The following is a 12,803-nucleotide window of genomic DNA, read 5'->3' as shown; positions in this document are numbered from 1 at the left end:
ATGGGACCCCCGCACGCTCTCTTTTCAGTGTTACTTATTGTCGTCTGTCAGTAAATTATGGACAAAACATCTATACATGTGCTGTTATATAAGTCATATACACTAAACACATTTATCTCCTTAATTTTAGCTCTTCCAGACTCATTGGACTTCTTTAAAGCTGTCTCCACTCTCTTTACTTACTTAGAGAGTAAGATAAGCATTGCTAACTGGTTAGCTTAACTCCACTTAGCATAAAAACTGGGGAGAAGAAAAATACAGCCACATACAGCTCATACAGTCTGAATGCAACTAAATAAGTCTATGGTTTTATCACTTTTACTATACACTCACCAATCACTTTATTAAGTACCTCATTACCTCCATTAAGTTCAACATTCAACTGTTCTTTAGCATAGATAGCTAAACAGCCAATCTCATGGCAGCAACTCAACAGATGTAAACATGTAGATGTCTGAACTAAGCATCAGAATGGGGAAGACGGGTGATTTAGGTGAGTTGAATGTGTCATGGTTAGGGATGGGGTTCTGACATAAACGGTAGTAACCAGACCGAAAAGCAGTGCACACAGTGTTGCCAACTCCTCAGTAAGGAAAATCGCTATTGGCTGTCCTAAAAGTCGCTAGAAGTCGCTAAATGACGTCATCACCTAATTTGCATAAGTGGTCATGCTAATGTAATTGTAATCTATGTTGTTGGAGAGAGAAATAACATCGTGGAAGAGACATAAAGTGAGTAAAAAACGTCCTAAATGCATTTAGAATTTATTTAGAACTACAAATTAAATTTATTTTAGCAATTATTGTTTTTTTAATGTCACAATTCCAACCCTGCTCCTTTACCCGGGCTTGGACCGGCAAAAGTGACCCGAAATAGGCACTCTGGTGGAGTTACTGTGTGTGTGTGTGTTTATAAGTAGTTTTAAACCTTGTGATACACAAAACAGCATAAGAGTAAAAGAGTAAAAGAAGAACTGACTGCGTTACAGCACCCGCTGCTCGTTGAGAGTAAAAGCGATATGCGCTTTCACGTCTTTTTTTAGCGACTAAAGAAAAAAAGTCGCTAGGGGTCTGAAAACTCGCTAAATATAGCGACAAAGTCGCTAAGTTGGCAACACTCAGTGCACATTTCGGTGCTTTATTTTGGTGCTTTTTTTTCCTGAGCTGTCATACACTTTAGATTCTAGCCAATCATTTTACGTTTCCGAGGATAGTAGGCGGGTCCAGGTGCATACGTTCTTTTAGAGCAGAGCTACAGATTAAAAATGCCCAAAGCAAAGCGGTCAAAGTCTGGCTGTACTTCACAGCAAAATATGCAAACTCAGCAGCCTGCAACAAGTGCTTTAAGGTGATGCTGTGATACTGTCAAAGAAGGTAACACCTCGAATCCGATGAAACACCTGGCAACGCATAGCGTTTTCTTTAAAAGCCGAGAAATGCGCCGTATTTGATAGCTTGCTGCGAGACCTCACACCGAGCACATCTACTGCGGGTGTGGTGCCTGTTATCGGACCCGGAGTTTGCAACATCCCGCAAAAACCCGATGCGTACAGTCCTGGCCCCAACCCCATCCAGTGGAGCAGAAATGATGACGGATGATGATGGCAGCAGCAGCAGCCGTTCTTCTCTGCGTGAGTAGCTTAATGTTGTTCGTGTGTGATTTACGTTGAGTAGGCTAACCACGTTATTACATTAATGCATGTAAGGTAAACTAGCAAACATCACCATAGTTACATGCTGCTGTCTTCTTGTTTGATGGCAGATACTCCCTTCACCCTGGCCAAAAAGGCTAAAATGACCAAAGAAAAGGAGGAAAACAGTTAAACATGAGAGGTTTTTGGACAAAGTTTGTGTTTTTTCCATTGTTTAAGCACTGCTTCCAGCCAAGAGTGATGCCATATATGCCCCATAGCTGCAGAAAAGGCTAACATTGTTATCTTTTTACAAAAAAAAAACAGCTGAACATGAGAGGTTTTTTGACAAAGTGTGTGTTCTCCATTCTTTAAGCACCGGTTCGATTACCGTTTAAGCACCGGCACCGTTTCAAAAGTACCGGTTTGGCACTGGTATCAGATAAAACCTAAAGGATACCCATCCCTAGTCATGGTCTGAGTATTTCAGAAACTGCTGATCCACTGAGATTTCCCAACACAACCATCTCTAGAGGTTTCGGAGTATAGTCCTAAAATGAGACACACCAACCACTACGTTGTTGATGTCAGAGCTCAGAGAGGAATGGCTTTTAGCTGATAGGAGGCAACACTAACGCAAATAAAAACTCACTACAATCAAGGTATGCAGAAGAGCATCCCTGAATGCACAAGATGTAGCAGAATTAGCAGTAGAAGTAGCAGAAGACCACACCTGGTGTCCCTCTTGTTAGCTAAAAACAGGAAACTGAGGGCACAGTCAACAGAGGATCACCAATATTGGACAACAGGAGACTGGAGAAACGTTGCCTAATGTGATGAGTCTTAATTTTTGCTATGACATTCGGATTGGGTATGATCACAATATGGGATAAACAACATGAAAGCATGCATCCACCCTGCCTTGTACCAAACATTCAAGTTTCTGGTGGTGGTGTAATGGTGTAGGGGATATTTTCTTGGCACACTTTCAGCACCTTATTACTGTTTAAACACCACAGCCTACCTGAGGATTGTTGTCCATCCCATTATCACCACAGCGTACAGGTCTTCTGTTGGCTGCTTCAATCAGTGCCGTGTCACAAAGTTCAAACATCTGGTTTCTTCAACATGCCCTCCACAGTAAGCAGATCTCAGTGCAGCAGCTTTGGCATGTGGTGGAAAAGGAGATTCACATCATGGACAAATCTGCACTGCATGGACAAACGTCTAACTCAGAAATAATCTGTAACAGGTTCCTCTGTGTACCAGTGTTAAATTACTTCATTATTCCAGAAGTCTTGTTTCCTTTAAACAAGTGACAAAATGTTCTCATAAAGAAAGAAGAAATAGAACAATTTTATGTGACGGTAATAATATCTTAAAGAAGACAGAATAAAGCCTAGCACTACGCTAGAATTAAAGAAAATTGGTCTTTATTGTACAAATTGTTCAAATAAGCGGATTTGTATTAGAGACAGGTGCAAATTTTCGCACCTCGGTGGTTAAATTTTCACTTGCTTAAAAAAAAAAAAGAGCCATTTGTGTCTGAATGAAATAATAAAAGTACTTGATAATAAGCTGATTGCTCATTCTGGCATTTTCATGTTTTTACTAAATTTGGGAAGTGATGATCGTTTGTTTGTTCATTGTCGGCGTCTCAGTCGTCACTGCTTTAATATTAATGTTGAGTCTTGAGGAAAATGATCTCATTGCTACATTGGTTACCTTTTCCTACTTGGGTTCTTTGCTGGTCCGTGTTTAAAAACGAGCCACACTCAGGGCTGTGCAGTCGATGTGTGTTTGCTCTCTTAGTTGTTAAAAATGGTCTCCTTGCTTCTAGAAAAAAATCATTTCATTTGGGATCTTAAGAGGTTACACTAAACATGAGTAGGATTGTTTTCTTTACACATTGCTTCACAGGTTTTCTTTTCCCTTGACCATTGCTGGGCGGTCTCGCTGAGTCTGCTAGGGTTGTTAGATTTTATTTTATGGCTAACCTCGGGGACCTTCAACATTTATTCTCCTCCAGGGGGAGAAGTCTGTTGCTGACTCCTGACCACACAGAGGAGAATGGGTGCAGAGAGTACAGGCAGGTTACCGCAGGTGAAGGGAAAACAAGGCGCACCGCTCATGACTGTACTTTGCTCTTTGGCCAATTTCAGGCTTGAAAGGAAAACAGAAATCATGATCACTCCACATATTTTCTGGGGGAGGTTTTGTTTGTTTTTTGGGTAATTTACAGTTTCTCTTCTTAATATTTCTGTTCTGTTGGTGAAACATATGCCTGAGGGCTTCTGAGTCAATATTTAGCATCTTTAGGATCCTTTGCTGTGCTGCTTATAGGAGTCATTTCCCCAAAATGTTCTGCTTTCCCAAACACTTAATCACATCTCTGTTTAACATACAAGACTTGCTGATGTCCGTTATTCCTACATGCAACATTTTAACACTTGGTAATTTTGGCTGTTCTTTTATTACTCATGTGGATGGATTCACATGTTTTGATCAGACCAGAGAACACGTTCCTGTAATCTGAATACTTTTTTCAAGTAACAAGTAAAGTAAGGGATTACTGTTGCAAAAAGTAATTAGATTACTGTTCCTTTCCCGTAAGCACGCTGCGTTACTGCGTTACTAAACCGTGATTTTGTTTGTGAGAGTGTCTCATGACAATGACGTACAACCGTGCTCCATATTATCCATTGTTGATCTACAACAGACGTGTGTAGATCAACAACGGATAATATGGAGCGTGGCGTGGGGGAGAGTATGACCATGCAGCATTTAAAGCGCGGAAGTACTTACATTACTTTAAGTTTCAGTCCGTAAAAAGTGACATAAACATTAGCGTCCACTGTACACTCTGCGAGGGACGAAAACTTCTTTCTACAGCGAAAAATTAAATCTGATTACTTTATGAAAATGTGTGTGACTTCACCGTCCACTAGGGGGCTCCATATTGTGACTCTCACTTGAACAGGTGGCCCCATAGAAGAGCGGTTTACATGTCACAGGGTGGAAGTAATTTCAACGTTTTATTCTGTGCATTTTATAGTTTGGTTTTACGGTTTTGCATGCTTTTATATTTTTTGAGAAGTTGTTACTTTGTATTCCTACTTTCTTATTAAGGTAACTATAAAGATATCTTTCTACAGGTGTACAAACCTAACCTACCAGCAGCAGTAAAGGCGTTTCATATGATATTTCTTATTTGTGTAATATTACAGTAATCAGTAGTTGTTAGAGCTTTTGTGAACATCGAGCTCGAATGGCTGATTCTACTTGCTTCCAGTCTTTATTCTAAGCTTACCTGTAGTTCGATCTTCACAGATCATGGACCTGAGCTGTTGAGCGTCTTTACATTTTTCCAAAACCCTGCTCATTCTGTTTCTCCTTTGCTGTTTATCTGCAGCGTCCTTGGCCCTGCCCTGACGTTCAGAGTCGGTCCAAACCCCAAGAACGTCACCACTGCAGATCTAGTTCAAGTTGCAGGTAAGAGCAGCGGTCCGTATTTCCTCACATGTCGCCCTCACGCAATCATCCCATTGACAACCTTCAATGCGATTCATCTAATTTTTACCAGCCGGACCACTCTGTTACAGTCTGGGCTCCAGTAAATGAGAGCACAGATTAGTTTCTCCTGATACAGTAGATAGGCTGGTGTTCATCTTGTTCGGACAAACCCCCGTCCCTAAGAAGATTATCAACACCCGGCGATGACAGATGACCATCAGTTACAGAGATGATGAGCTCAGCGTGCACACCTGCTATTTCTGCAAACGCACACACACGCACACACATATATAGTACACAGCACAGTTTATTTGGTGGCAGGTTGAAACAGGTTTGCAACGGCCAATCAGATGGAGTGTACACTTGTGTGTGAGTGTGCCTGCATGTATGCACTTGTTTGATGTAGACTGATGGAGAGCTGTCACCCACAGAAAGGAGGTTGTCAGTATGCGCTGCCTCCACTCTCCTGTTTGATGTCTGCACTCCGATTAGCCTGGCGTTGGTGTTAGTGCGTGCAGCAAGTGCGCCTATGTGTTGGATGTGTGTCGATGTCCTTGCTTTGGTCGGAAATGACTTTGAGAAGCACAGCAATACTCCCAACAGTCAATATCATCCAATATCACCCCACTGGAATCAACATGGTGGTGTTGTTATTGGCAGAAATGTGTTGCTGCTCCAGTTTTTCTGCGTGGCGACATTTTTTTGGCACCAACTCGTTTCCCATTAGGGAAGCGCTGGATGATGGCTGATGATACAGATTTACCGCAAGAAAGCCTGAGCTGGAGGCTGAGCTTCAGTTCAGCGGGTTTAAGGGTGCGTTTTCGCACGCGCCCGTGTTTGCCGGATTACGGTGTGTGTCTATCTTTATCCCGCGCCGTCATCCCACAATGTTTGTTTAACAAAACGATCAAATGAACAAATATCGCGGGCGTTGTATGCACGAGGTATTATTTTAAAACTGTATCGTTTTGGGTTTTTTTTTTATTCTGTCTTAACGTTTTGTTTTTCTTCTTCATCTCCTCCCTCCCCTTCTCGCTTGTGTGACTGACTTTGATGAGGTAGCGTGTGGCGAGAGCTAATGACAGGCGTGAGCAGGGCTGAAATGTCAGACCAAATGTTAAGTCAACATGATCATGAGCCTGACCCATGTTGATGAATTATGAATACAGCCCACCTGAATAGCAATTTGTAAAAGTGAACAGACGGAGCTTATCAAGCTACTTCCCCTTGGATGCATTGTTCTTTTATCCCAGTAGACCGAAGAGTTTCAGCCCTGAAATGTATAAAAAGTATAGAAATGGCACTTAGAGATAGCTGACTGGTTGGATCCTCTCTCCGTGTGTCCCCCCGCTGACCTTAGATTAAATCCTACCAGAGCTTTATTCCCTGCGCCCCCTCCTACCTTGTTGCCCACCCTCTGTTTCCACCACAGTGTGAAGTGGAGTGGACTTCCCACTCGCCTCCCGATATTAAAAGCAATCTGAAGTGCATGCACAAACTGTCGCTTTGTAGCTGTTTCCCAGCTCCAAATGAGCATGCGTGACACCGAATTCAATGCAGTGCAGCAAAGGCGTGGTGATTTCAAAGCGGTTACCAGGTTGTGGAGCAACAGCATGGTTAAAGTGCAGTCTAAAAATCAAACTGACACCCACATGCAGTGGCCACCTGGGTAATCCTGGCTGACCTTTGCCTTATGTGTGACTGTGCATAAATGACGTGGCCTCCTAATGAACTCATCGAAAACCCCTGCTGTACTCTATGCCCAACCTGCCGCTGAGAGCCTCCACATCCAGCCTGATGGCAGTCGTGAAACTACAAAACCCAAGAACGATGGAGAGAATGTAACAAAATCATCTTTCTTTGAAGCAGATCAATAACCATTAAACAGGTCTAATTAGTCATTTGCCACCAACATGAGAGAAAACAGAGATGCCCGTAAACACAAGTCAATTTTCCTCAATAAATTTGCTGCAAGCGATGATTGCAGGAGACTCTTTCAAATGCACCAGTAACAAGAAGATTTTCACTTTAAAATGATAGAAAAAGAAGCAAATCTTTACAACTGAGGAGCAAATAAACATAAATGTTCAGGATCGCTCTCGGTAAATGACTTCAGTGGCAATCAGAATCGTTTTTCTTCAATTTCACTGTTGACTAAATGACGGCTTTCATGCACTGCTTTTGATATTTTGCATGAAGAGAAGCTGTTGCCATCTAATTTTCCCGTCGACTAACATCTGATGGTGTCAGCACTACTTGTGTTGTAGACTGGTTTTGAGGGCTTCCACTAACAATTACTATATTTCCATTATTGATTATTCGGTATAGAGTTTGGTCCCAAAAGGAAGAAGTTAAAATGTGACTCAAATGCTCCGACAGTGGAGAGCAATAAAGAAATTAGAGTAATGAAACACTGAAAAAGATGCAAATACTCACATTTCAGGCGCTTGAATAAGCGTTGAGAGTGTTTGCTTTGAAAATGACTTGCAATTAATCTTCCTGTGGACTAAAATATTGTTTTAATGCTGTTCAGAATAATGTTTGCTTACTGTTGGGGCTGCAACAAGTTATCATTTTCACTGTCAATAAATCTTTTCCTTATTATTTTAGATTAACAAGTAAATTGTTTACTGTCCTGTGTGGCTAAATAAAAATGGTAAAACGACTCCAATTTAGCAAGTTCTCAGCCAGGTTTGTTATACGTTAAGACGAGTACCTTTACTGTACTCGGCAGTGTCTGAAAGAGGTTAATATGGCTCTGCTACATTCTGCTGTCCATCTATCTGCCCATCAGTTCTATTTGATGTGTTCAATGCTCCATTGAAAAGAATAGACAAAGAGACTCGGTTGAAAGGCATGGACAGTATAGAGGAGATTTGATAACTCATTGAAAAGCATCTTTTAGGCAGCAGGTTCTTAGCGGCTGTGTGGTGAAAGGCCTGCTGGGAGGTCTGACTGTATTAGTGGAGGTAGAGGCTCTTGTGTTCTGCTCAACTGGAAAACCGCAGGACAAAGGCCCGCACTGCCTAATCCCTGCTCGGCTGCAAAACAAAAGAGAAAGCTGCTGCTTTATCAAAACTACAAGGCATTCTGTGTGTCCGTGTTAGCATGTGCGTGTGGACGTGTGCGTGCTGGTGTGTGTGATTTTGTTCTTTTTTCTCTCTCTCTCTCTCTTTTTTTTGCAGCTGTGTTCATACTGTGCCAAGAAAATGATTTATTCAATATTTGATGAAGTGGCAGCCAAGCTGTTAAAACCAGTGTTGAGATGTGTTGTTTAGAACTCCACTTTCTTTCTCTTTTTTGCCTTCTTGCTTCTTCTCAGTGATTTCTAAACATGTAAATCACCTTCAGTCAGTGGGAAATAGATCTGTCAGAACTGGTTTGCTCACCGAAAAGCGACGTTTTGTAGCTGGTGATGGATTTGATCCACTTACATGTTTGCGCTCTTCATGGTGAGGAGGTGGATTTATGTGTAGGAAGGGTGTTTTATAAAGCGTCTATAATTATGACTTATTTTATATATATTTTTAAATTGATAAAGATGAGATACGATGCATTTTTGCAACACAGTTATCATACCTACACGTTAAAGTATTTTATTGATTAGCTGGGATGAAAACTGATGTTGGATGACACGGCAACTGTCTGCCTGCGGGGATCGAGGATGTCCAGGCCAAACACCGGGGTGTGTGACTGTGTGTTGAGAGGGGCTGTAGGTGGTGGGTGGGGAGCAGGGTGAGGACACTCCTATTGTCTTGGCTGTCATGGTTGGGCGACCCCGGAGCCCCTCGGAGGCCTCAAAGGCCCCAGAGGCCAGGCCGAAGCAATGAGTCCACAGGCCCCCAGGCCGTGAGAACCCCAGCCTTGGTCAATGAGCACTGAGAGTCTGGGGACCCCGGGAGCAACTTGCTGGGCCATCTGGAGCAGAGAGCAGAGACCCTGACACACGGCTGTCACCCGAGGCAGACACGCAGAGATGTGGACATAGACAAAGTCTGCCCCCGTGTTTCTGCCCCCGTGTTTCTGCCTCCGCTTCTGTCTATCTGACACACACACTCTTTCACTCACATGTAAGTGACAGCAGAATGGAGATTGCTGAGTCAAACGGAAGATGACGGTGAGAAAACTCCTGAGGATTTTACCAGGAGGAAAACTGAATTGCTATCCACCTAAAAATCCTTCCCAAAATAAAGTGCTTGCCCCTTGATGGGGCAGAAAAGTTGAAAAACAGTAAGTAGACTTGCTTTTTTAATATGAAGACAGGTTCTAAGCAGACTATTGTCATGTATGCTGGTATGATAAACCATTAAACCGCCAACATTATGATCAGTCTTCCCAATGAAAGGCCAGCGGTCTCTGTTTTTGGTCTCTACCATCTTCTGAGGAAAACATCAGAACTCTTCAGGGGCCTAATTCTCAACTTTGTTCACAAGCAAAAAACTGCCAGGGGCGAGCAGATAGTATACAGTTGTTTTAAGTTGCTATTTTTTACTGAATACAGCTGCCTTCTGCAGATGAAAACGATTCTCTAGGAGCCCAACAGCTAAAGAAAGAGTGCAATCTCACTGTGAAGAGCCATAAAAAAACAGGAAGAGCTGCAGATTCAGCTCATAATTCCCCCGTAGGCGACATTATGAGCGGCCCCTTCTATATTTTCCTAAATGGTTATTCGTAAAAAAAAATGGCATCAGATGTTTTCTGTGTGGAGCAGAAAACATTCAGATTAATACGTGAAACAAACAGAATGTGGCATAATTTCATCACTGTTTTCCACTGTTTGAGATTCGCCTGATGTGTTTTCAGTTACGCCATCTCATTGCGCTTCCTTCTTCTGCAAGACTTTAATGACATCCTACTGGAAAAAAGGCGCCCAGCTGTTTATTCTGTATGCACCCAACTCTATTTTTCACCAAAAAAGGCTAAAGAGCAGTGACGTACACTAGTTTGGATTTTTATTTTTCACTTTTCTGTCTTCATTTGGATGGAAATCTGAGCCATTTGCCTTAAAAGAAAGAGATTTTTACACGATATGAAATGAACCACACTGACTGGTGTTTTTTCTAAAACCATAAGAGAGCCAGCCTAAATTTAACCGGGTTCCTTTTCCATCTCACTCCACTTGTCTGTCTTCCTGTCTGATTCTGTCTGTCTTTTCTCTTTCCTTTTTTTCTTCTCTCCTCTCAGCTTGTAGACACACACACACACACAAACACACACTCTTCTGCACACACACCCTTGCAGACAACTCTGAAGTGAAAACATAGTAGCTGTGGCTGCATAATAGTGCTAGCTACCGTTCGAGTGGTGAGTGGTAGTCTTTTCCAGCTGAGCAGATTAGCATAGATCTCCCACGCAGACAGAGTTGACCTTCACTCTGGCAAACACTTGTCAAAATGCCAGCGATAATTACCTGCTCTCTTCGCAAACAGCACAATGGTTTATCCACCTGCATCTCAGGCGTGCAGGACGGCTCCGTAGTGCTACAGCCGCCTGTTTTTTTTTTTTTTTTGGTGTTTTTTTCGGCAGCAAAGGTAACATAAGCCGCAGGGATTCCAGAGCGACACGTTTGTGTATCTGGTTTCTGCTTGATATTGTAATATTTACCATTCAGAAGTCAGCAAGCCGCCAGAGGCTAAAGAAATAAGTGTGAATTTAATTTTCCGAACGTTTCCTCCACTTTGGTGTTCTCATGTCCAGGCACATACAGCTGGAATGAAATTAGTTTTGTCAGCACGGGTTTCCACTATCAAGAAACACGTCAAGAAAAGCTGTTTTTTTTGGGGGGGGTTTTGCGTGGTAGCATCCATGTCGGATGCCTGATTGTCTGTGTGTTCATGCCTTAACATCTGTATCAATGAGTGTAGAGGTCAGAAAACAACCCGATCCCTCTCTTCCCCCACCCACCCTACCCCCTTCTTCCTCTTTCCCTCCCTCCCTGGGCGCTCTCTTCTCTCCTCCTCATCACTGGCTGCCCTCTCTGGTTGAGTGCTTGAATGTGCTCAGTTCGGTGATCAAAGTCTTCCTCAGTCTCTTCTCCTGCATTGCCCCTGGCTCTGTGCATGCGTGTGTGAGAAAATGTGTGTGTGTCATTCAGCTACGAGCCCAGCACTCAGTCGTCTAAACCGTCACTCTCACTATCTTCTTTCAGTCTCAGTAGTACCTTTCCAGGCTCCCTTGCATCATCTCCCTGTCTGCTAGAGGGCACACACACACACACACATGCGCGCGTACAAACATAAATCCACAGTGATGCTCATTCGATATGACATATCTCACTTTTCTGTCTTAACGTTTATGCATTGTTGATCTCAGAAACGGCCGCTGTCTGTTACACTAGGTAAACCGAAATTTATTCACTCCACACAGCGCTCGTGTGCGCGCGCGCCTGTGTGCCTGCTAGCTGCAGGGCGCTAGATAACCAGAGTTGTGTTACTCACTGTAAGCTGCTAAATATTTTCGCTTTGTTTTAGTGGAAACTTTCTTTCTCTACGAGGGTGTTATATGTCTTTTTAATTCCAAGGTCATGACGCTTCTTCCTCTTTTTTTTCTTTTTCTGCCGCTTCAACTGCCTCCAGTAAAAAAAAAAAAAAAAAGCACTCAAATTGTCAAAGACAGCTATTACAAATGCTTTTTCAGAGCATTTTGGTGTCTATAAATCGGTTTAAAACATCTAGTTTTTATCCACGTCCCTGGCCTGAAGAGCGAACTTTCATCATCGCTGACTTTTGTGTTCATCTCATACAAAAAAAGGTGTCAGGTACAACATTTGCTACTGCGTTGAAGAGCCGAGAGTATTCCAGCCCACGAATCGGGCCGAGTCTTACACTTTCCTTTATCCTGTTTATCCTTGCCAGTCGTTCGCCTGTCCTTTCTCCATGCTCTCCTCCTCTTACTTATTCTTCTCTCCTTTGCATTATCCCTGCACCTTTAGTGTAAGGTCAGGGCTGCGCTGCTCCCGTAAACACATCTACTGTGTCAACATTGCTGTTGCGAAGCAGCTGAAGACAGTAACAGGTGCCTGTCAACAGCCGGTCTGATCTCCAGTGCATTAAAAGATCTTTGCTGTAGACGAGGATTAGTGTCGCCTGGCATTGTTTGTTTGCTAATTCCATCTCCAAGGTATTTGTGGTAAATAGGCATGAATAATTGAAAGCGATTTCTAGTGGACCAAACGAAGCTATCAGTGAATGGAGGGAGATTAATGAGTAGGGGGTGAAACGCAACGCAAATTGGAGCGACGGAGCAACCTTTCTCAGACACCCGCAGAGACCCTGAGTTCGTAAACAAAAATTGAATATGCATTGTTTCGGTGGTGGGAAGCAAAGCTTTGAATCGGGAAACGGACATAGATCAAGAAGGATGTACAGCGATACGTTTGAATGTGAAGTGTGTCAGGGCATGACGCTGAGGCATTAAGGTGCCGCCTCTCTGCAAATCATCAGCTTTTAGCATTTTTAGACTGAATCGACGTATCTTCTGTCTTAACGTATAGTATGAATGGATAACAATCTCATGGATCTAAACCCTTTAATTTGTATTTGGAGAAAAAATATCCATCCACATAAATCCATTTAAACCAGACAAAAACAGATTTTGTCTTCCTGCTTTTTAGTCTTTTAAATGCTCTGATGCAGCAATATAAGCTGCTTCATATGTGACA

At 42.7% G+C, this 12,803-nt stretch overlaps 1 protein-coding gene across 2 annotated transcripts in view; it reads left to right on the top strand.

The window, feature by feature from the left end:
* Positions 1-12,803, top strand: part of ptprn2 (protein tyrosine phosphatase receptor type N2) — a 148,965-nt gene that overhangs the window by 49,630 nt on the left and 86,532 nt on the right. For both annotated transcript variants that reach the window (XM_085171846.1, XM_085171845.1), the window contains exon 10: positions 5,043-5,122. In XM_085171846.1, coding sequence (XP_085027972.1) covers positions 5,043-5,122 — 80 coding nt within the window. The remainder of the gene's footprint in view (positions 1-5,042; positions 5,123-12,803) is intronic.

Source organism: Neolamprologus multifasciatus, chromosome 9 (assembly GCF_963576455.1).
Source record: "Neolamprologus multifasciatus chromosome 9, fNeoMul1.2, whole genome shotgun sequence".
Taxonomy (NCBI): domain Eukaryota; kingdom Metazoa; phylum Chordata; class Actinopteri; order Cichliformes; family Cichlidae; genus Neolamprologus; species Neolamprologus multifasciatus.
This window is presented reverse-complemented; position numbering and strand designations above follow the sequence as displayed.